At 45.8% G+C, this 25,473-nt stretch overlaps 1 protein-coding gene across 1 annotated transcript; it reads left to right on the top strand.

Moving 5' to 3' along the window:
* The first annotated feature begins 428 nt into the window (after positions 1–428).
* LOC119440765 (oxytocin receptor) lies at positions 429–21,734 on the top strand. Its single transcript, XM_049662488.1, has 3 exons — positions 429–1,219; positions 1,269–1,449; positions 20,585–21,734. Exons 1-3 carry the CDS (start codon positions 446–448, stop codon positions 20,989–20,991), a joined length of 1,362 nt encoding a protein of 453 aa, XP_049518445.1. The 5' UTR covers positions 429–445; the 3' UTR covers positions 20,992–21,734.
* The last annotated feature ends 3,739 nt before the right edge of the window (positions 21,735–25,473 follow it).

The following is a 25,473-nucleotide window of genomic DNA, read 5'->3' as shown; positions in this document are numbered from 1 at the left end:
AGTATCTGCAACTGGGTACGGGCACACTCTTGACCATATTCCTTCCCAATGGTTATGTCCCACTGTGACAGAATGGTTATAGAAACCTTAAATGCATTCGTACATGTGTCGTACTTCTCTGTGCATTCACCTCTGGCCGTCATGCTTCCTTCGACAAGCATCATACATAGCTGCGTCGACGTCTCACACTGTGCATTCGCCTGATGTGGTGTTTGAATTTCGGCATAGCTTGGGAACTACACAGAGCATGAACATAAACATCACCTGAAATTACACTTTGCGAAAGTAAACGCATTTGTACAATTCCCATTTAGTTCTAGAGCGTTTCATTAACTGCTTCACTAAAGCTTCCCCGCACACATAAGTTTCAACATGTGTGTTGAGTCCTGCATAATTTTTTCCCTTTTCCTCTCATTTTCAGTTCATCCGTTATTCAACCACCGCCATGGAATTTGTGGTGAACCTGGAGGCCGCCTTCTCAACACCCCCTGGGCAGCCTTCAACAGACAGCCTTGTGGAACCGGCCAATGCCACAACGTGGGCTGGCAGTCGTGACGAATCACTGGCGCATGTGGAGCTCAGTGTGCTCGCTTTGATCTTCACGTTCACTGTGGCCGGCAACGGTTGCGTACTAGCTGCCTTGGCAGCGCGGCGTTCGAAGATGACGAGAATGTACTACTTCCTCTTGCAGCTCTGCATCTCCGACTTGACCACTGCTTTCTTGACGGTGCTGCCGCAACTCGGTTGGGACGCGACTTACCGTTTTCGGGGTGGAAATGTCGCCTGCAAGTTCGTGAAGTTTGGACAGCTTCTGGGACCATACCTGTCCTCTTACGTCCTTGTCGTGACGGCAATAGACCGTTACCAGGCCATTTGCTTCCCCCTCTCAAACTGTTCCTGGACGCCTACAAAGTCCAAGCTACTCATCTCCGTCGCCTGGATCGTGGCGCTTCTGTGCTGCGTGCCGCAGCTGTTTATCTTCAGCTACCACGAAATTTCGCCTGGAATTCACGACTGCTGGGGCACGTACGTCGAGCCATGGGGCCTACGTGCGTATGTCACCTGGTACGGCGTCTCCGTCTTTTTCGTGCCATTGCTGGTGTTGACTTTCACGTACGTGCGCATATGCCGCGCCATCTGGAGGAACGTGTACCTCAAGCGGCGTAATTCTGAAGCTGAAGCGGCATGCATGGTTGGTCGCGCTTATCGCTTCAAGGGCGCCTCGGCCAGCTGTGGTTTGCCAGTACGTCAGTCCGCACAATGCGAAGACATCGAGCTTTATGGGCCCGCGGAGCCATTCTGTGCGCGGCTTGTCCCGGGCCAAGATCAAGACCGTGAAGATAACGGTTGTGGTTATACTGCTGTACATCGTCTGCTCATCGCCCTTCATCTGCGTACAGATGTGGATGCACTGGAGCCCCAAGATTGACTACGGCAATTCTTGGACCAGTGAGTAACGTACAAGTACTCGCAGACGGTTGCGTAGTTAAATTTAGTATAGAAATAGTAGTTCATAGAGCGTATCGCAAGAAGGGTATATTGCCTTTTGATTCTGAAACGATATATAATTTTAAAGAAAACGCGAAATATACTTTTCGATGCTTACTATTTTTCAAAACATCGGCGTATTCTCGTACTTAACTCTCTAAACGGTATCAAAAGCAAATGGAAGCGGCTTTTGATAGGGAAACTGAAGCGGTAATTCTTAACGCTGTTTTTCTTGGCTAAGATTTATTGGTTTCCTGTTCTTGTTGTACTTATACGTATTAAACACACATGTATGTGGGGGTTGTTAGGCGTGCTTCCAAAACGCAATTTATGGCTAGGTCTCCCACAGAGTTCCAGTATCACAAGCACGAACAACGGCATGGCATACTAGATGAACATAACGGAGCCGTGCCTGTCCGCTTCAGGTCAAACCCGCAGCACTTTCTGTCCCATTGTCCACGGGAAGTGAATGGTGTTGTAGACTTTATTCTTCCTTCGTATCACACCAGCCACAGAGTTCGGGCAATAAATCGGCATAATTATTTAGTGTAGCACTCAATATCGAGGGAAGGTAGCACAGCTCCTAACGCGAACCTGTCACAGGCGGCTGGCAGGCTTCGAAAGCCATGGCTTCAGGCAGCAAACGTAATCTGTGGCGGTGTTGTCGACATCGGATGCTGGCCAAAGAACTGCCAGCGACGTAGCCTGCATCGCAGACCCGAAGTTTCAAACTCCCAGATAGAATGCAGCGCGTCGTGGTCTCGATTATTGCGGTCACCCAGTCCTCAAACGATGGCCGCAGTCATTCCTGCTCCACGTCTTGATATCTGGAGCAGTTTCACAGCAAGTGCTTGGCGGTAGGACGCGCCCCAGTTGTTCACGCTGGGCATATCACTGAATCGGTGGTTTCTGTCTAGTCTACCACGTTTTTATCACTTTCTATGGCTGTGAGAAGCCAGCGCCTTTTAAGCGTGCTGCTTTAATTTACGCGTCTCGAAGGATCGACCTTCATGAAGGCGATCCGATGGCGAGGAAAGCAAACAGTAAAAGGGGGACCACATGTGTAAGTGCAACGTAGAGATCGATGGTGGCGGATTTGATTCCTCCTCTTTTGTTCTTTTGCTGCGCGACGTTCGAGCGCCTATATGGCGTATCACTCGTTCTTATTTAATCCCCATCTGATGGCCTAGGCGTTCCGTCACCCTAATATTGCGCACTGCACCTGTTTAGAGCTGGCTTATGCCAGCCTATATACTTCTAGCTGGCCGTACGCTTCACTTTGCGCTGTGTCGCGACGCTATGCTCCTGCTACGTGGAACTAGTTAAGGTTGCCTACGTCCCTAATAAAGCTAACTTACCGAGCCTGGCGAGTTGAGAGCAGAGGTTGTGCCCTTGCGATCTGGATGCTTGACATTACGCTACCAATAGGTTAAAAAGAGGCCGATACGAGGTGTACCAGTGAGGGCAACTATCTGTAAAGGTATTCAAAGTTAATGGTGGAAGACAATGACAATTTTTGTTCGGCTTGATTCATAACAGCGCCGACACCGCACATTGTGCGATAATATCATCACGCGCTCCTTAACTGAGAAAGTTTATTATTTATTGATTTAGTAATCAGTGTAAATAACTAAATAGATAAATCGATGACTACTTTGTAGCCTAGGCGAACGTATTGGAATCGCGGAATTGAAGCTCCTCTGTATTTATACACCTCTACATATTACAAATCCTCACAATAGCACCGCTTCATATATTTGTCCTCACTATCAGCGACAAAATACCCTTTGATTCTACGTAGCCTTCTTCCTTATTGACAAAGACAGATGTTGCGGAAGAAAATTAAAGAAAACCAATCCACATTACCGCTAATTTGCAGGGTATTATGTCGACACTCGCACTAATCAGAGGATTCATATTTACTGGTTGTCTTAAGCAATGACAAACTTTCATTTCGTAATTTTGATATGTGTACTATGTAACTTGTGAAGTTAATTAGCAATATTCAATTTGAAGGGATTTATTATGCTCCTCTTTTTTATCTGTATAATATTAACTGAATCAAGTGTATGTCTACCCTCTGCATCACCTGTGTGTGCTCATTATCATGGGCTGCCCAGAGTTTGTTGAGCTGAGTAAAGGTCACCCTATCTGCTGCCTCATAAATGAACGAAATTATTGCTTTTATTGCTATAATAATGCTGTCTGACATCGCACTGAACCCTGTACTTGCTATTTCATTGAAAGTTTGATTCAGTGATATCGAAATGTTTAGCTATCTGCGTGGCAAGCTACCTTTGCAGCAAATCTGCGTCTTAAGAGATATACGAAGTTGAAGTGCATACTGTTTCTGACAGAGTCATAAATACCGGTGGTGTCTTCGTATTTGTTTCCAGTTTCAGTCCGTTCATGTGTCAGCCTATTCGGGGAAATATGCTTGAACAATTTACATTTACATTCCAAGAACAGAAGTTATATGCAACATTAAATTACTAAATGAACGAAAGATGGTGAAGTTAAATACTTTAGCTATTTAACAGTTGGCAACCGAACACGGCGCAGTTGCAATCGAGAGAGAGAGAGAGAGAAGTGACTTTATTTGCACCCATCAAATAGATGACGTGGTAGAGGCTTCAGCCTGAACCAACAATCATCCTCCCTAACCGCCGGCAGGTATCCCTTGGGATGCGGCGGCGGTCAGGGCAAGACCGATGACTTGTCGTTGAGCACTTTCTTCTTGGTTGAGTAGCAAGGACTCCCAGGATTCTCTACATCTATCTGGCTCATCAAAACTAGGACAGGTCCAAACCATGTGGACTAAGTCCGCTATACCATCACAGTACCTACACCGAGGGCTATACACCGAGGGATGCCATCTGCTCAGCAGTTGTGGGTTCGGAAATACCCCCGTTTGCAGCTTCCTCCCCATAACTTCCTCGCTTTTAGTAAGCTTCTTATCCGCTCTCGGCTAAGTCTTACGCCCCAGCTTATAATGGTTGAGAATTTCCTGAAAAGTGCTCAGTTCGTCACCGATCTGCAGGGGTTCCTCGCTTGGGAGGGGGGGCAGTCGAGACAGTGCTGGGATCCCGGAAAGTGAGACCTCGGGCCAGCGCGTGCGCCTTCTCGTTCCCTCGCAAACCCTGATGAGCCGGTGTCCTCATTAGCGAAACCTGCTCCGCCAGCAGCTCGATGCCGTGCCCCGGGTCCTGTCTCCTTCCCTGTCGCCGCGACTGCGATGTTAGAAAGAGGGCCTCCGACTTCTCCGCCGAGCACCTGAGGCCAATCGGCTCCAGATATTTCTCGATGGCTTTAATTGCCCTCTGCAGCGTCTGTTTTATCTGTCCGTCACTGTCTCTGCTCATCCATAGCGTGAGATCATCCACGTAGAACACTCGAAAGTAAGAAGAAGGCACACAAAAATAAAATGTTACATTCCTCGTACTCTTGCGCATAGACAATAGCAAACCAGTCTTCTAGTGCCATCAAGCATTTGACAAACACTTATCATTAATACTAATATTCTCTTTCGTAAATATCAGCGTTTGCCTTACATATCTTCATGCATATTTTTTTTTATCGTGATGCCTTCACAAGACTTGCAGAAGAACGAAGCTCCACGTTTGCTCACGCATGTTTCATGCATGACCCGTTGTGTGTTAGTTGTCGCTATGACGTCTGCGTCGTCTGCGTTGCGTATTTAGGATTATCACCGTCACTTATCTTCCTATGATGACGTCATCGTCGTCGTTGTCGCCATCATCGTGCCGTTGTCGCCGCTGTTCTCTCCGGCCCAGCTAACACAGTTCCGGGTCCGATTTTTATGTAAGTGATCCTTAACAAGTTTTTCGTAACATACGCAAAAAAAAAAAGAATGATGTGGCTGAGTAGGCAGCTTCAACCAAGCCAGCGAAGATAACGAAAAGTTGAAAAAAAAAAGAAGAGACAGCAAGTGCTGGCCTAAGCATTCTTCCGCTCAGACTGCCTCTTCCGTCAGTTTGATTTGATCGCAACTTTTTTTCCCTTTCGCGCTACGTTGCACTCGCATATTTCGTACAGAGAAGGGGGATATCGCGATCCTAATGCAAGAGATTGAACGGACCATGTCTCTAAAGTGCTTTTGTCTTACTGGCTTACGTTGAAGAGCAGGGTACGCATGAAACTGGGATTATACATATATGTAGAAGTGGCAGAAATTGGGTTTTCCGCTAGTGCGATCTCGACTTCGTAACGTAAATAAAGAACTAATATGCATAACTCCCATTGAATTTCGAAACTGAAATCATACCCGGCAAGGCGGAAGAGACGTAATGGTCGGCTCTAGAGTTCGGTGTATTGGACAATAAATGAAGTGCTTGTAGAACAAAGATACATAGGCACTACTCAACTCTGTTAACGAACAAATGGAGAGGCCGTTCAAGATAACGTTGTATAGAGAAACTATGCCTACCTACTTCTGTTTGCTGTTTTTCTGTAAGGCCTTTCGGCGTTACAGGGCTCAAGGGAAGTGGGATACTTAATGAGGGAGTGAGTAAAAACTTTGCTGAAAATAAATAAAAGAAGGCACAATGGTTGGGGCCCCTATTCCAGGGCTCCAATGGCAAGAGCGGCTCGCAGCGCTTGGTCCAGAAGAGCCAATTGGCTCCCCCGGCCCTCGTCCGCAAGCCATGCCTCTCACTGCCTATTCCTCATGAGTTGATGTATTATGGGGCTGTCCATGTGCGGAGGCCTCTTGGGACACTCCCATGTGATGTGTTTTAGTGTCGGTGTACCGTGTATCTGTGCACTACGGGTACTCAGTCAGTGAACCTTGTGGGGTGTATTCTGTGTAGGTGGTGCAGGTTGGGGTATGTATTCGTCTGAATACGACTCCAGTCCCTCTCCTGTTGGCTGTTTAAATTCGCGTGAGGATGTCCAAAACGTCTTTGCTCCTGTCTTTGCTGTCAATTGATGTCACGATAATTCAATGGAAGGTCATCGGTGGGCCTAGCCGTTGCTCTGATGTTTAATCCTCGAGCAATACGGTCTGCCCTCGCGTTCCCTGCCAGGCCCTCGTGTCCCGGACACCATATGATAGTGTGGTGCCCTTCTAGTTGTTTGTCCAAAATTTTATTATGAACTGGGGTGCCGTGCCATTTAGAAACAGACGGCAAGCTGCTTGTGAGTCGGATACTACGACAGCCGAATGGGTTTGGTGCTCGGCGTCCTGAATGGCCAAGGCGATGGCTGCGGCGATGGCTACTTAATGAGTTCCAAAAACGTTTCTACACAGAGGTGTATCACGTAATGTGTACTTTCAGCTCTTTTTCCAGGAATGTAGAGGTAACTAATAGTCACTGGTAAGCTGCAAGCCAGCCGTAAATTATCGTGTACAAAACATACTGCATAAAAGGACATTGAAGCGCGCTTGGTGCTACGTATTGGGAAGTGTGCTTCAGTTGCACGAGGGGGGGACCCCGAAAAAAGAAAAAGAGAACAAACTGTTACCAAAAGAAAAGGTTATTTCTCAATTACAAAAAAGTCACAGGCTTGCGCGGCACACGCAGCACAGTCACAGCGTAAGCTGGTTGAGCGGCGCAAGAGTAGCTCCAATTTCGGCACCACGCACAACAGGGTCTTCGCGGCAAAGTGTCTTCGCCTCGATTTTGACGAGAACGCTTTGAACTCTCCGCCCGGCGTCGGCGTCGACGGCGAGCTGCGGCTTGTAATGCTCTCTGCTGCACAGCAGTCTGCTGAGCCCGATGATGCCTGGTGGTAGCCGCGCACGTAGCTCAACGATTCGCTTCTTCAGCAGCGGTTCGTGCCTTACGAGGAGACGCCATAACGTGTACCGAAGAGGTACCCAGAATACGTGGCGCACACCTAACATCAGGGATAGCGTTGATTGCGCGCCTCGTCTGAATCAGCATCTCGTCGTCTGCGCCTGCGCTCGCTGCGTTTGCAGGCACCTTAACTAGATGGCGCCACCATACTGGCGGAGGCTCGGGTCGTCTGCGCCTGCGCGCCTGTCTGCTAGGGCGCAATTAAAGAGGAATTTTTACGTTGCCTGATAGGCAAGCGCTTGCGTGGCTCAGTGGTAAAGTATCCGACTCCCACGCAGCGGGCCTGGGTTCGATCCCGGCGGAGAGCAGGTACTTTTCTTCGCATTTCCGGCGATATCTGTTACACGGCGGCGGCGGGACACCACCATCGCGAACCGAAACGGCTATTGGAATGAGCCCATAACAGCTTACGCTGTAAAATAAAGCACCTAGTTTTCTTTTGGCACGGTTTCCATTGAATCCAATACACTTGTCCAACCTTTTGTCCGACTGTTAGAACCAACACTGCAACTCCTCACGTTTAATGTTGATGAGTGGCGCCTGCGAAGTTGTTCTCACGTCGAGCGAAGTGGCGAGTCTTTTTTATTTTATTTTCTTCTTTAATTAAAATACGGCGAAAATCTAAGAGTGCTCGGGTGAAGAAAGCCGACCCAGCTTTGAGAGGGTAAATGCGTCACAGACAAAGTAGTGCGAGCTGGGGCGCTGTCTTGATGCAGAAACCGGAAATTGTCCTTACATATGTTCCGAAAATAATCGGTTTTCTTTATTAGCTCAAGCAAGAATTTCTGCAGGGAAGTGTACTAAGAGTGTAAATAGGGCACTGTACAGGGGTCTAGCATAATTTTTTTTAATTATCGACCCTTTGCACAACAATCCTGTGCGCACCGCCATGTTTGATCACGTGATCACGCGTCCATTGCTTGCCTTAGCTGCCTCCGTGTTTACAATGGATACTCATGACACCGGTGCAGCTCAGCAAGCCTCTGTTTCGGCGGAAATCGTAAACGGTGACTGGGTGCACGACACGGAGCTTTGACCACAGCTTTAGAGACATGTAAGTGCTTGCAGGAGCTCATTACGCATGGTCAAAACGGTGCGAACAGCGTATACGGCGCTCGTACTAAAAGCAGGGTGAGAAAGGTATTCCAAAGACCTGTCGAAACTTTCGGCTTATGAATTAAATCATTGTCAGCGTGATTTGCTCGTCTTTCGTTATTTGGCAAACACTTTAAAGCGGCGGCTTACCATGTTTCGGACTCAGTAAAGCTCCTCGGTGCGGTCACTATCTGGTTGTTTATTTTTTTTTAATACTCTCAATGCCTGATGACGTTACAGAGAGGAGTGGTGAATCATTATACAACGTTAGATGCAGCAGTCTGAAAGGATGAATGAACCGGATTGCTGGCGACCTGAGGCGGGGAGGTGGTTCCATTCGGATGCTATATTTTCAGCCTAATCTCTCGCGGGTGTGCTCAGTTGCGACAGATTTGTTCTTCTTGTGCACAAGGCTTGGAACGTAGATGTTCTGTACTTCGTATGAGCTTGAAGAAAAAACGTACTATCGATTGTCACGAAACGTTCGGCTTCCAACATTCGTGTGTGGTCGGCGTAGTCACCATCACATATGCTTGGGCACCATTGATTCAAGTGCGTGCCCATTCCCGTATTCTGGCGTCGTTGGCGTCATAGTGGACGTAAGTTTGCATGTGAGTTATGATGGACGTGTGTAGACATGTTTAAATCACATGCGATAAACTTAATATGCCAGGAAGCGGAGCTACTCCCTTTGCCACTTTATAACGAGTGATACTAACTCTCGTCGACGTTCAAAGGTTGAAGACCTTCCTTTGGAGGTTAGCGATACAACATTAGCGGATTAGTGTATGTTATTATCCTCGAAGAAAGCCATGCATGGCGAAAGGCCGGCAACACTAGCAGCCTTTACGTTGTCCACGGTCCGTGAACTATTTTTGCAGCCAGTTACTGAACGCTGGCTTCACTCTGTCATTCCGCATTTTGCAGCATGAATGGAGCACAGTGCGTTAGCGATCACCCAGTTGCATTTCCGACAGCTGATGGCACAGTATCAGGGCAGAAGCGGTAATGATTTCGTATTCGTCGGCTTTCGCTGCGACCACGGGCGGCGCGCCGCGGAAGTGCCATCTCGTTCCTCTCGAGTGAACTGCTCCAAGAAAAGGGTCTATACTCGCGCGCACACTTCATCTCGGTCACAGCGCCAGCACTGAAGCGTCTAATAAGTGTACTGGCAGGCCTTCAGAGCTGCTTCTCGCGTAGCTGCAGGGATTTAAGCTGTTCTTTTGTCCACCTTTGCGCACCCCCGTGCGCACTACCCCTGCCGTGGCAATTGTAACCCAGGTCTATTGGATGCGAACGGCGCAAACCTCAGTCTGTTCTAGGAGACAGGTTTAGAACTTCATGAAATCAAGGATGGGCTGTCACACTAAGCATTTTGACATCTGTTGGCAGAAAATGTAACGCCTTTTTGTGATAAACGGTCAGAATGTTCCGAAGGCGCTGCACGTACGGTGCTCATACTGTGACTGTAGACAACGCGCGCGCGCTTGTATAATTAAGGAACGCGTACTAGGCCCCTGTACGGTCTGATATGCAAAGCGAGCAAGAAGGGGGGGGGGGGGGGGGGTTATAATCGCACATCCACGTGAGCAACAGCTCTGAAAGCCTGCCAGTACACTTATTAGTCATCTCAGTGCTCATACTATGACCTGGGACAAGATGTGCGCCCGTGATAGATTGAGGGACTCAAACAAATCCGAGCCATAAATAAATAAACATATAGTGATACGGGCTACCTGTATGCAGTTAATCCACCTTTGATTTCGGCTGTGCTCCTACATGCTGCTCGCGAGTGATGTAACTAAAGATGAATACCCTCACAAATTTTGCCTTTCTCCCGCCGTGCTTCACCAGCTTGTACGCCGGCTCTGTAAGGAAGTCGACTTACAAAATGCGACATCAGTTTTGACGTTGGCTTCTGCCATGTCTCGCGCGCGCGGTGGCCGAGCCAGGTGAAAGGGGGGAAAACAATCGCGCATGTAGTTGTGGCAGGATTCATCATCATTATCATCATCATCAGCCTATATTTATGTGCACTGCAGGACGAAGGCCTCCCCTGTGATCTCCAATTACCCCTGTCTTGCGCTAGCTGATTCCCAACTTGCGCCTGCAAATTTCCTAACTTGCCCACCCCACCTAGCTTTCTGCCGTCCTCGACTGCGCTTCCCTTCTCTTGGTATCCATTCTGTAACTCTAATGGTCCACCGGTTATCCATCCTACGCATTACATGGCCTGCCCAGCTCCATTTTTTCCGCTTAATGTCAACTAGAATATCGGCTATCCCCGTTTGTTCTCTGATCCAAACCGCTCTCTTCCTATCTCTTAACGTTAGGCCTAACATTTTTCGTTCCATCGCTCTTTGTGCGGTCCTTAACTTGTTCTCGTGCTTCTTTGTTAACCTCCAAGTTTCTGCCCCATATGTTAGCACCGGTAGAATGCAATGATTGTACACTTTTCTTTTCAACGACAGTGGTAAGCTCCCAGTCAGGATTTGGCAACTGCCGGTCGTATGCACTCCAACCCAATTTTAGTTCTTCTGTAAATTTCTTTCTAATGATCAGGGTCCCCTGTGAGTAATTGACCTAGATAAACGTACTCCTTTACAGACTCTAGAGGCAGGATTCATAAAAGTGCTCAAAACTTCTATTATAGACATTAGGTGCCGAATTATGTGGCAAAGACAACAAAATAAAAGCACGCGGCCAGATAGAAAACAACTAAACACAAATGATGTTGGTCTAGTGGCATGCAGTGCGCACTATTCAGAAGGAAGTAGACAACGCGCTCCACTTTACACTATCAGTGATTTATTTTAACCACTGCGTACTATTATTTAACCACTGCATACGAGTCAAAGAAAGCTTCGTTGTAAGAAAATGTCAGAGTTCAACTTATTGCCGGCATCTTTCGGGTCGTGTGACGTTCTGTGCACATTAGCTTTCACCGAAAACCCGCATTTCTCTTTTTTTTTTCGCCGCACTACGGCTCTCATTATCTCACTTGACCCACGTAAGAAGTTATTCACAAGAGCCGCTCATCATTTGGTGCGTGCATTCTGTTTCAGTCAATATGTCATCGCTAATAATTACGCTCCCTCCCCTTGTGCTGTTAAGTTGGCTTCCCTTGAAGTTCAGTATTAGGTTTATTACTGTTCTTGACCGACATAAGTAATTCTTCAGATTCCGTCAACTCCTTTATAAAGCTATTTGCAGATGACTGCGTTATCTATCGCGGAATAAGCAACCATAACGACGCTATTGTCCTTCAGTCTGACCTGAAAAAAAAAATTCTGAATAGTGCAGTAAATGATTACTGACGCTTATCGTTAGTAAATGCAAACACATCACACTTTCGCGAAGCACTAATACCTGAATATCTTCAGAGCACAGAATTATTGACGTTGGAGAGGAGTGGTGTGGTTGTATACAAATATCTCGGAGTTTACATCTCTGATAACGTGTCATGGCACACTCACATTGACCACATAGGGACTAACGCCAACCACACCTTTAGATTTTTTTCGACGCAATTTTTCTCAAGATTCAGAGCGCCTAAAATTGTTATTGTATCAAACATTCGTTCGTCCGAAGCATGAACATGCATGTGCAGTCCCAGCGGAAAAAGATTAGCGCAAGTGACTGGCAGCCGCAGCGTTAAAAGTCACGACACGCGGCACAAGTCACCAGTTGCCAGAGCGGCAAAATCGTGACACACTTTCTGACGGCCACTCCTGCTTTGGAAAATAGAAGGTGCCGCTACGGCCACCTGTCACTTGTGCTGATCTTTTTCCGCTGCGACTGTACACTTTGGGATCTAGCTCATCACACTCCATCGAAATCATAATATTGCCTCCGAATCGATCAGTTCGTTATGTTGTGTCCAGCTATTCCCGTACCATCAGTACGTATATCGTAGATGAAATCGACGCTTAACCTTCCTAACCTTCGAACTCAGCGGAAGTTCTCTCACCTTTGTTTATTCCAAAGTGTTCCGTCACCACTTATTGAACCAGGAACTAATTTTTCAGCCAGTCTACGTTTCATCCTGTATCTATCATGGCAGCAAGGTAGCCGCTCGTCGTTGTCACACTGTGCAAAATTCGTGCTGGGTGGAAACACTCTTCTATCGCCATCCCAGCCATGCAGCTTCATTTAAGACCACTGCAACTGATTATCTTCTAAATTAACTCCTTTCTTATTTTAATTTTTGTTGTTGTTTCTACCTATTTAGGTGCTTATTCCTTATTAGCTAGAATATTGCGTTTTTTATTGTTTGTTTGTTGGTTTCTTTTTTTTTTTGAGCTTTTCTATTCATAGCCGATTGTTTGCAAGCTATGTACCCCCCCCCCCCCCCACCCCTCCCTCTCCATAACGCCCATCGAGGTCTGGTAGTATGATAATAAATAAATAAATAAATAAATCGTTTTAATCGCTCCCTAAAACTTCCTTCTACCTATTGAAAGCGAGACTTTGTAAGTGTTGCAGATATAGAGAGATGACAATGCCATTATTATTAAGCTTAGAGTGGCCTGAAGTGTATTAGCAGTTTCTGCACCCTTCGATAATGATGGCCGCACACATGTTGTGCAGTGAACGACAACTTAAAGGGGAGTACTGCAATGGAATGTTGTTCAAGACCTCGGTTGAGTTTTTAAAGGCAAGAAACAATGATATTTTGCGGGAGAGAGAGAGGAGAGAGTGAGTGGTAATTGTCGTTAATCCTATTAACAGATTATGAGACAATTGTATCAGCAAAGTAGCAACAGCTCTTTCAAAAAAAAGGAATTCAGCATCAAAGCGATTTCTGCGTGCAATATTTATTCAGTGAGACGTGGCTATGGTTGTGTGACATGCCTTCATGCCGCTCTTTTCTTCTGAGACGAGTTTCTGTTGCAATCGTTGTCACTTGGTTTGATTGCATGAGTATCCCAGATTTCGTTGTACTTAGCCATTTGATTTTCTATGGAAAATTTTTGTTGTGAGAGCAGCGCATGCTCCTTGGTTCACTCATACTTGTCCTAGTCTTGTCGCGCAACCTAAATAGCAGTTACCATTTTTGTATGTAATAAATTAATTATTTAATGAGCTATAGAAAATGGAAACCTCAGCACGCAGCCAACGTTTCAACAAGGGCACTAGTGCTCGCCAGTAGATCAAAGGGACTTATCTCCGTCAGGGAAGCTGTAGTCCTAAGGAGAACAGCTTCCACTGGTGTTGCCCTAACGAAATGGAACATCCCCACGTCACGTCGCCAAATCTGACCCCGTCTCACAACGACGCACACATGCCGCCAATTTCGGCGCATACGGCGAGCTTCACCGCCTTACATTCCATGAACTGGCCTTGGCAGAAAAATCCAGGTCTACTCGAAGAGGTGGACATCACTTGAAAAAAAAAATGAAATGCATATTCGACTAATTAACAAAAATTCACTAATTAGGTTTTAAACTAATTACCTTATGGCACATATTGCAATTTGGCAAATTCTAGCCGGGGAGTTGGCTAGGCGGATCCACTTGGAATGAATTCTCAGGATGACACTAGTTTCGAGATATTAATTCCCGAACTTTGCGGAGAAATGCATTGGCGTTCCAGTTACTTTTGTGCTCCAATGCAAAGAACGACGTTTTGTTAAGAAAGTGGAACGACAGTGCATTTCAGCCGCAAGTTTGACGGCGCACATTTCGTAAATGGTGTCATCCACACAATTCTTTTCAAGTGGATATGCCTTGCAGTCTCACCCGCTAGAATTTGTGAATTGCGGTATGTGCCCTAAGTTAATTAGTAAGAACTTAATTTGTGAAATTTTGTTATTTATAGGTTATGCATTCCACTTTCTTGCGCAAGTAATGTTCAGTTCTTAGAGTAGACCAGTTCATGGCACATCTCCTATAGCCAATTTACATGCTATCTCCCACAAGCAATGTTCTTTTTTTTGTTTGTTTGTTTTTTGTGTTTTTTTTTTAAGTGATCGCTAAAACACCCTATATGAATGCTGACTCAGACAGAGGCATGACGCATAGCAGCCGTAATTGCGAGGTGACCAATGGCTGGCCTTTGCCGCTCCCAACTGTTTTCATGAGAGTTACAGTATACTGCAGCCCCTATTCTCTAGAATGCCAGCAGCGACAGAAGAGAGATCCTGACAAAGCTTGTCTTTTTCGGATCCAACGACACTTGTGCACTGAAGCCCGAGCCGTAGTCTGTACAAGCGCTGCAACGTTAATGATGTCCTACCTTGCGCTTGTAGAGGGCAAATACGCTGTCAAAGAATTATTGAACACCCCATTTGTGCAGTGTTTGGACAGCGGTGGTAGAGCTATAGTCTTCGCTAGAGCTTGGCTTGTTGCTCCAGCTTTCTGTTTGCGTCTGCTCGAAAGCAAGACCGAAAGGCGGAAAGGAGTGTTTTGGAGTGCTGACAGGGTAATTGTACACACCAGAGAGACAGGAGCCTAAATAAAGGATGAGGTGTTCAATTTGGATCTGGCATGAGGAATCAAGATCTAATCAGGCTTCGCCCAAATGTGGACCCGAACTATAGCGCTTTGTTATAGGACCTTTGGCAGCTGTATCGGTAGCATCTCCCCATCGCCCTGCAATACGGTAATGTTAAGGACGTTCCGGAGTGGCAATTTCCTATGTTTACTGCATAACAGTGTTATTGTAGCTTTCGGTTCTCCATATTGGCAAAGTTCGCCTTGCGCAGACGTGAAATATTTTTCCAGCAGTGAAAGTCTTTAGAGTTTCTCGCATTTCCTATAAAATTATTCCAACAAAAGCATCAAGTGAGCATCAACGAAGCTGGTGCGTGGTAGCAGGTATATAGGATGTAAGTTCTCGTGCGTGAGCTATCTGGCTGTGATTCGGCGCAATGCATTAAGCGTGAGAACATGTACCAGCTACTATGTTGCGCACATTTATGCAATAGCTCGAGCCGTCGTGGCTATCTTCTGTCTCTACCTGGAACAAAGAGTCGAGCTATGATGAAAGCGGACGGGCTACATGTACAGCCGGCCTTCAGGCAAGCGTTAATTGCTCATGTCCGAAGCACGGTGGCCATGACATGTTACCAGCTCCAGTGTTTGCTGCTGGCACCTGCAGTGCAAAGTAATGGCCTTTGAGGTCAGTCTCTGTTACTCCAAAGAAGTCATCGCTGCTCATCGCTGAATTGTGCGATTTGGACGCCACCCGTACGCAGATTGTACGCACATCGAAGTGAACGCGTGTTGTAGTTGATACTTGGGAACACCACAGACAAAACAAACAAACGATAATATAAAACAAGGCAGAACTTAATAAGTATATTATTATAATCTCTTTGTTGTTATCAGGACTTACTAAGTATATTATTATAATCTCTTTGTTGTCATCACAACAAAGACAAGCACAAAGAACAAGCGCTGCCAGTTTTTTGCAATCTGCAAAGAATAAGTACACTACAAAAGGTCCCCGTACTTGCACCCTACTACGTAGATTCGTGCAATATTGCACCTCCAGTCAACGTAAGTGCTTTGATGTTAGTAGAGCCTACGAAATTAAATTTAGTATTCATAAAGGCTTAGTTCTGAATAATTGATCCACTGTTTTTCCTTGATGCAGCATCACTCTCAGTCACACGAAAAAGTAAGGAATGAGCCAATTTTATGGTAGCGTGTGTTTAAAGCTCATCGTGGTTTGCTCGGAAAAAGCAATTCGCGCTTGCAGAAGTTTGACATTGCCTATGTGAAGGAATAATTGCCACTATTAGCAATATATTCGCTCCCGAGTCCGTTAAAAGGAATGAGGCCCTCCAAACCAACTTCGATTTCTTTAGTAAAGCACGCAGGAAGAGTATAAATGCTCCTAAGTGGTATTTCCCGAAATGGATATACCACTGTATATTGATTTCGCAAGAAGGATTGTAGGGGTATGCCGTTTTGTCGCACTGAACTTGGACGACAAATGTGACCTCGTGCACTTCCTTTTTTATTGAACAAACTAATCTGCCAAAATATTTATGTTCAACATGCAGCATACGTAACATACGACAGCATTTCTTGATGTGATTATTTATTTTTGTCACCACTATTGTATTTCTTGATATCTTGTAGTATCTATTTTTGTATATTTGTGTACATATTGGTATATATAGATACGCTTGTATATACATATATTTCTATATATTTGTATATCTATTTGAATATTCTGTAGTATTTTAGTAACTTCAGTAATATTGCACTGTTATTGGCTATTGCAATCTTGATATAATCCTTGTTGTATGCCATGTATATGGGGGCTCGGGCGCTCTCAAGTGAATTGTTTTTCACTTCTTGCCCGAGCATTATTATTATTATTTGATTTGAGAACATATAGACATTTGACAGGAAAGTGAAAGCGAGGAGCAGGCTGGCAACTGCCACCGGAAGGGGCACAACGCCTGCCTACTATTTAGAAAGTAAATAGAAACATTGAAATGCCCGCATTCTAATGATGCAAATAAATAGAACTTGAACTTGAGTACCCATAGACTTGAGTGAAATTTGCTGCATTTAAAGCGGAATCCTACTGATTGTAGAAAACAGACCTTTAATTTAGATCCTGAAATTGTTGAGGAAAACTGGTCGAGATAGACAAATAAAATGAACTGAACCACCATGTTTATGACTTCGTAAATTTGTACCACAAACAGACATCATAATTTTATATATTCTATCGGTTAAACCGTCTATACCCGAAAAATGTGATGTATAAATTTACAACTTACCACCTGAAATTGTTTCATCCCTTACGAATGTTTCGAAAGCCCTATTCACAAGTTGAGGTGGCTGCATAAGGTTGGCACAAGAGACATTGCCAAACGAGTCAGTTTAAAATTTAACTATTAATAGGGCGTCCTGTATATATATACACGTGTCACCATAAATTTCGGAGCAATCAATGTTACTCACTAGATGAATGTTGCACGCTACGCCACATCAGCTCCGAACGACGCTGTTCCGGCTTTTCTCAATACCTTTCTTGTTACTGCCATTGAGCGACCTTCATGTAAGGCACTGTTCTGCACGTGAATGAACCCCAAGGTATATGGTCTTACGCTTTCCTTTTTATTTGTACCATTCAAATAAGAAGCGCCATGAATTTTTTTCATGCCTTTCTTGGCTTCAATGTCTGTTGACTTCACATAGCTGTTATCGAGCTGCTCTATGCTCCCGATTCTCCTTGTTGACTTCCTAGAGTATGTGATGTTTTATGCATGTAGGAGAGAAAGAGAAATTATAAAGGACAGGACGGAAAGTTAGCCAAGCTGATCCCGGTTGGATACTCGTCTCTGAGGAAGGGGGAAATGTCACTTGAAGATCAGGAGAAGGAGACCACCTAACAGTATGCTCGAACACACACACAGTGAACCGTGCACAGAATAGGGATATACAGAATTTGGGCAACGTTTCGCCGTGAACTCCGAAACCGCAAGGTACACATGATATCGCGGACTGCACGCAGCCACATCCGAATGCTAGAGTGACTGTCATTCATACGTACTGGCCACCGTCTCTGAGCAGCCGCTTGCGTCATCGACCGCTGCCTGGACGGCTTTTCGCTTGACCGGGCGGCTGGCTCCGGTGCCGGTCTTGCTTCTCCACAGCAGGATGTGCGCTCACAACCCACTTAGCCGGAGCCCTCACACGTCGCCGGCGCAATCGGTGGCAGCGGAATGGACGAAAAAACCACTCAATCAACTGTGTCCCTTTCGCAATAAACACGACGCGCCCGGGCCCAAATTGACTGTACGTGTTCATTCAGGTTGGACGCCAAGGACGAGACAGAGACATGCCGTGTCTCGTCTCAGGCTTATCTCGCTCTTTCCTCACTCTTTCTCGTTCTTTTTCCCTTTCTCCTTCATCGGCTTCTTCGCCTTTCATCGCCTGTCGCGATGGAGCGTCTGGCACTTCTCTTTTCATCAAGCACTGCGCCAGTAGAGAGCGCACTTTCTTTGGTCGTTTTGCGTCACTCGCGGAAGACGCTGCGTGGGCGTTTTTTGACACTCGCACTAGTTTAGATGCTTTTTGTGTCAGTGCGATTTCCACGAACCCGTCCGCGAAAATACGATATATAAGTGCAACGAAATCCTTCTTGACATCTCCTTAGGCACTTGTTTGATGAATGCGAGGGTTTGCTAACGATCCTAAAGTTTCAGTGTATCGTTTCAATATTGAGCGTCTCTTGCTACGAAGACCGATCGCGACACTTCAATAAACAAATAGCTTGTGCTGCCTCACAAATCACAATTTAACCGCGCGCGCAGCTGCCAGTTTCTGCGGCAAGGTGTTTGCCTTTCTCTGCCTTTCAAATAAATTATCTCTCTCTCTCTCTCTCTCTCTCTCTCTCTCTCTATCTATCTTCTCAGTGTTTACTGCGACAGCAGTTAAAGGCTGAAACTATTTTCTTTGTCCGCCCTTCTGTTCAATCCCGTTACGCTGATGGCGACAATCGCTGTCACCGACGTCAAAGTGTCCTTGTCAAACCACCTGCTCATCTTCAGCTTCGCCGTGGCCATAGAGCGAAGGAAAAGAAAGCTTTGTCCATCAGGTACACAAAGTGCGCGCGATGCATGCACACAATACAGCCCCAGCAACACAGCTTCTACATATGACGGCATTTTGACCCACACCGTGGTAACCATGTAAACTTATCTCAACACCACAATGAAAAAGAGAAACCGGTTAGAAAGAGACACCATTCCCACACACTTGAATTGGAAAAAAAGATAAGAGGAAGGAGAGAAAGAAAGGAAAAGGGGAAGAGGAACAACGCAACGCCTCATATTTCACGCAGAGTACGAGCATTAAAGACGGCAGTCTATGGTCCCGGGATAGAGAAGAATACTAATATGCGCCTAATACTTGCAGAAAGCAAGCTGAAATACATTAGGGAAGAAAATACATCCGCGAACTTGGAAGTCAAATGCGATTATTTCAGCATAAGGGCGGCACTGTACACAACACTGAATGTTGCCATTTTGAGAGTACAGTTGCCAATAAGAAATCTTCTTTCTGAGCTCTGGATTATTCGTTTTTAAGTGAGATATTAGAAGCTTACTATAAAGAAAGGTAATCAAGTGCGCTGTTCTTTTTACGGTAGAAGCGGTTTATCTCGAGGTCCCCCGCATACGACTACGTCAACACCCGACATGGCTGAACACAGGGCAGCACACACATATCGATTCGCCGTATACGTATAGCCATCTGTTCTACCACTGCAGATGGGCCGCTTTCTGGCGTTGTTCTCTACATAATTACGTAATGAATCAACAAACGCTACCTAAATATCCCGATTGCCACTAATACACGCATTCGTTACATACATTTATTTTCAGCCTGTTTGTTACGCGTAGAACAAGCTACGTGGGGGAGTCGTCACTCATCTGTTCAACATACATATTTCGGCGGTATCTGGATACAAGAGATAAGCTTTCGATCCCGGAGCAGTCAGAAAATAGTCTATATTCAGATGCGGATTTATCGTCTTCTTCCGATAGCTTTTCTCGTTCTTATTTTTCTTCTTTTTTTTTTTACCTAACGGTTATTGTGGCTGGTACCACACGCTATGTAGGTCGTGTTGAAGTGCAGATTAAAAGCTTTGGCAACCTGACTCACTGCGTTCAAGTTATTGATTAAACATTGGAGCTCCTTTGTGTATTGCTTGGTTAGGAGCATGTTCTTTTGTCTTCTCTATTTCAGGATAAAGAAACATGCTTTAATGATGTGCTGGAGATGTTAGCCCGGCTGTTCACCTGTCAGGCTACTCCATGTGCTGGGTGATGATTATGATATATGCAGTGAGAAACACTTAACAGCACATACAGTGCTGATTACATGTGTTTTGCTCAAGATAAGTGGGCTAATGGTCTGATAATAAATTCGCTCAATTTTGACAATTTATTCATAGCTTTATTCATAATACCTTACAATAACCGAAAGTACTTTGAAAGAGGGAGTGGATGAGGGCTTATAGATCTGTTCAAGAAAGCCCGGGCAAACAACAAACGTTAGAGGAATTCCAAGAAAAGATAGAACACGTTAGACTAAACAAATAACTAAACAACGCTAGAACGTCACTAGACCAATTTCGTTGACTTCATACATGCTCCTTCCTCTCTGCGTTCCACTGACGCATTGTGCCCATTCCCTTACTTCGCTTCGCAGACGCCGTCGTGACAATCCTGATGCTGCTCAACAGCTTGAACAGCTGCGTGAACCCCTGGATATACCTGCTGTTCAACCGGAACCTGATGCACGCGCTCAAGCACCAGGTGTGCCGCTGTCCGGCCAAGAACGTCAGCCCCGGTTTGGCCGCGAGTGGAATCGTTCCCGAGCTGACAACGCAGGGAACTGAGGCCAACGTGACGCTCATTCAGCAGCCGCCGGTGTCCATGCTCGTGGATTTCGAGTCCTCCGGTGGTTGCAGGGGACAGCGTGTCTGCTGCCGCGCCAGAATGCTCGGTGACAGGAATGGCGTCTCTTCGGGCGAGACGATCGCGATGACTCCCTTCGCTCTGCAGGCGGCGAGCTCCAGCGACGACCGCGGCGAACGATGTGTGCCGTGTCGGTGAACATCGAGCGATGAGTTCTTCAGCAGATGGTCATCAGTGGCCTGCCCTCGTCGAATTTGAGGAAAATAGTACTTTAGTATACGTCAACGTGTGCACGTGGAGATCACGGCGAATGCTACTTCGGGCTTCTCTGTAAACAAGTCCATTCGTGTCAGCAGCAGCATCAGTCGTTTCACTCTGTCTAGCACGAAAATGCGGGAACAGTCGATCAGGTTTTGAACACACGCACAATTTTCTAGATTACTGGCCTGTTGTAACGCATACGAACTGAACTATAGATTACCACGGACTGGTGACCTCACATCGGTGTAGTCATGCTGGCCAAAGACTGTTCCATCGTATGTATGTGTGGAAACGTGTTTGCGTTCGTGTTAAATACAGCTACAGGTGGCACACTTCCTTTGAAATCTCTAGGTGTCTGCGCTAGCGATGCCTCAGTTTCATAAAATATGTACACGTAACAAGAACAAAAGACCGTTCCGTAGCAATGCTTGAGAACTGCCTATTTGTCATCTAGAAGCGACGCGTCTGTGCTTGATTATCCGCAGACAATGAGCGTTGTGTGCCGTAGTTCTTTCCAAGAACCCATGGTAATTTGTCAGACGTTACGCTTGGACCTCCTCACTTGACACTTAAGACTCATGTTGCTTACCCGAGACCAGAAAACGTTATTCTGTTTAACAAATCTAGATTTCTCATTATTATACTATTGCATAAAAATGTACGCACATGCACGCGCACAAAAAAAATGCACGTTCTTTACCACCACGGAATCCAACCCGCGACCTTGTTTGTGCTTAGCAGCGCAACACCAGTGCCGCCAATTCTCGCCGCGGTGGCTCAGTCAGCTAAGGCGTAGCGCTGGTGAACACGAGATCGCGGGATCGAATCCCGGCCGCGGCGTCCGTATTTCGATGGAGGCGAAATTCAAAAATGCCCGTGTGCTTTGCGTTGAAGTGCACGTTGTGCACGTTAAAGTGCATGTTGTGTTGTCCACTTTTCTCTTGTGTCCATGTGTGCACGCCTTATCTTTCTTTTTTTGCATTATGAAAAAAACCCCAGGTGGTCAAAATTAATCCGGAGCCCTACACCACGGCGTGCCTCATAATCAGAACTGGTTTTGGCACGTAAGACCCCAGAAAGAAGAAGAAGAACCATTGCCGCCAAGTCACCGCGGCAGGTGCAGACGCGAGAAGGGCCCTCCTTTCCATCTCGGAGGAAGATTGTCGGCTGGGGACCCAGGCCATAGTGGACTGAAAGATTATGCTGGGAAGACACGTTGTAAACCTTCTTGTAAATACAGTATGTTTGTTCTCCAAAGGTTCATCATGGAACTTTTTTTCGTTTTCAGTTAAAACAGTTGTCATTATTTCCCATACAACAAAAAGAGTAAAGCTTCTATTAGATATTTTTTAATAACTACACATTGTTATGTGTTACTACATTATTATTAAAAAGGGTAAAGTTATATTACATTTTTAATGCAATATTGCGACCACAGCAAGAGAGTTAATTGCGCAGGCATTGGATGTAGAAAAACGTCGTGCAACAAGGCAGCCGGCACGCCATATTTAATATATATATATATATATATATATATATATATATATATATATATATATATATATATATGTGTGTGTGTGTGTGTGTGTGTGTGTGTGTGTGTGTGTGTGTGTGTGTGTGTGTGTGTGTGTGTGTTGTGTATAGTTACGCCACCACCCTTATAACAAGCCCCATTCTTGTGATACAGGTCAAAGATAGAAGCAAGAACAAAGTCAGCGCATCTGTTAATACAATCATAACAGGCTAAAACCACAAAATCTTTCAAACCTCAATTTTGTTTTTAATATTGTGACCATTTATATACATTGATTACTCAGAAAGGTTTATATGGTTCACAAGCATCACACCAATCCTCGTACATTGCGGATGATATGTGCTCTTCTAACACATACGTAGATTATTCTTCCTTTCTTTTTAAGTTTTAACACTTTTGCTTGGCGATTCGACCCGGTAAAATACTTCTTTAACGATTATTAATTCTCCATGAATAAGTGACACCAAATTTCCAAGTCATTTTTTTTTTTTCGTACTGTCCCAGCGCAGTTACCCCACTTTGATGGGGCTGGTGAATAATCATGAATAGAATCCACGTCGAAGGCCCCACTCTGGGTTCTCATGCGATAAGCGCACCGTCTTATGCGCTGCATGCACGCTGGCGCGGGTGTCCCACATACCGTTGGAAAATAACAGATTCTGCGTGCCCTCCCCTTGGTCGGCCTATAGCCCCGTGCCGCGCGCAGCTTTCTGCAACGGCAATCGGAAGAGGTGCATTGTTTCCAAATGGCATCGTTAGGTCACGGCCGGAGCGCGCCCTGGCCGGTTGTCGTGATCGGGTCTCTTGTTCTTCGCACCAGCGCTGGCCGCCCTCCTTCGACTCCCTTTTCTTCTTCGAGCCTCGCGCGTCGAGAAATGCCGTGGCCCAGAGCTGTTGTTCCGCGTGGTGGGCAGCGCCTAATTGCCGCGGCCGCCCAGGTGGCATCAAAGGAAGCGTACGCGGTCCGGCACAGAACTGGGTGCACGTTGCCCGGCAATAGCAGTTGCCGGGAGGACCGGGATAACAGTGTCTGACTGCACAAAAAATCGCTCAAGTAGGTTACAGATGAGACGGTATGCTCACTTGCCGTGTCTAAAACTGCGTTTACCCCCAATTCACCACCACCATGCACGAGCTCAGTCTTTTCAGCCGCATTAGGTCGACCAAGACAGTCCTTGAACAAGGCGGACCGGTAACAGTTACACCCGGTCCCCGCATAACCACACGCATAGACGAGGAATATGCAACGACAGTCTACAATGCGCAAATATGCAACACAAAAAAAAGATGGTGCCGTCGGCTAACAGAGAAGCTCTGCAGACCAAAGTAACATTAGGGTCTATTTATTGCTCGGCTTGTTCAGTAAATCATAAACCCATATAAAATGAGGTAATTGTACAAGTTAACAGTTGTATAAAATAGATATTATATAGGAGAATAAGTTTTGTTAAAGAAAAGGCCAATTAACCGTCAGGTCTTGCTCATCATTATGATTGACTATCATCATCAGCAATGGCTCGAGCGTCGCTGTCTTCCACAGTTGGCTCGTTGGCGCCCCTCGGTGCAACCACGCGAACGCGCTCGTGTCACTGCTCACGCATTCGTCGTCGCCGTCGTCTTCTTCCACAGCTGGCTCGGTTGCCCCTTATCCTTCCAGCGTAGAATTTCACTTCTCTTCTGTCGGCGTAATGGGGAGGCCGCGCTATCGGGGGTATGAGCCATTGCTTAAGGGGCTATGAGCCATTCATTGTTCATGTCCTGGCGCGCGCTCCACCGGCACGTTAGTACATGTCGTCGGTTGCTCCTATGGGTGTGGTAGGAGAATGACGTGCGTTAACCTAAGGTCTAGGGGCTAGCGCCATAAAAGATAATTCAAGGGGACATTAAGGTCACCTAACATTTTTGTTTCTTTTTTAAAGCAAAAACTGGGATGCTTCACCATACTGTGTGCAGACGAGGGCGCCTATACGCGTATTACCATTCCTGCGTCACTGAGTAACGGTAGCCACTGAGGCTTCTGTGCTGCAACATCAACGCTATATATACTATAACTTCTGCCACCTGTGGGTCACCTTTTTGATATTCCACCCTGTCGGGCAGCATTAAACCAGAAGCAGCTATTGCAGCAAGCTAAACACGCCAAGCATGACAGAGCTGAATGACAGGGTTGGTTTTGACAAAGATAGGTCCCCCTATCGAAACGTCGGGCAGGCTGTCCGAGACACTTTACCTCTGTTTATCTAACATTTATTTCTGCATTGAAGAGTAAGTTATTCAAACTTCCTTAACTTTAGGCAACAACACATGCAATAGGAACATAATTAGTGCCACTTTTGCAGCAGATTTATTTCCTGTGAAGAAATGAAACCGCAAGAAGACAAAGACGAGCAGGGACAGCATGCTTCTGCTGCTGCTCCACAGATGGCAGCGTTCTATGTTCTGATCCTTAGCTTCTCCTGAATACCTTCTCTTCAGTGGAGGTTACTTTCAGCTTCATAGTACACTGATGGCATTGTAAGTTATGTCTCCTGTTTGCTTGGCAGTGTAATTGGCAGTGTAATTGATTACGTTGCATAATTATATTCATTGATTGAATAATTGATTGCTTGCTTGCTTCTCAGACGTATATTACTGTTCTACAAAATCACACAGTCGCTATGGTAGACGCCAAAGTTGACGGAATCATGGATTTGTTATAGCTTCTGTGTATTTCAGTAAACGGTAAAATGCTGAAAGGTGGCAGGCATTAAGCAAAAGAACATCAAAACGAAATCGCGTAATGTGGCCGACGGTCAGAACTCTTGTTTCGAATGCTTACATATCGTCAAAGTGGCCCCTTTCATTTCGAGAAATAGCAGAGCGCACCCGGACGCGAACAATTATAT

The sequence above is a fragment of the Dermacentor silvarum genome, chromosome 2 (genome assembly GCF_013339745.2).
Source record: "Dermacentor silvarum isolate Dsil-2018 chromosome 2, BIME_Dsil_1.4, whole genome shotgun sequence".
Classification (NCBI taxonomy): Eukaryota; Metazoa; Arthropoda; class Arachnida; order Ixodida; family Ixodidae; genus Dermacentor; species Dermacentor silvarum.
This window is presented reverse-complemented; position numbering and strand designations above follow the sequence as displayed.

Bases quoted from the DNA above. Each gene is read 5' to 3' on its own strand.
- LOC119440765 (XM_049662488.1), top strand. From the start codon at position 446: ATGGAATTTGTGGTGAACCTGGAGGCCGCCTTCTCAACACCCCCTGGG. The intron at 1,220-1,268 runs GCCTCGGCCAGC...CACAATGCGAAG, and splicing joins GCGCTTATCGCTTCAAGGGC to ACATCGAGCTTTATGGGCCC. The intron at 1,450-20,584 runs GTGAGTAACGTA...TTCGCTTCGCAG, and splicing joins CTACGGCAATTCTTGGACCA to ACGCCGTCGTGACAATCCTG.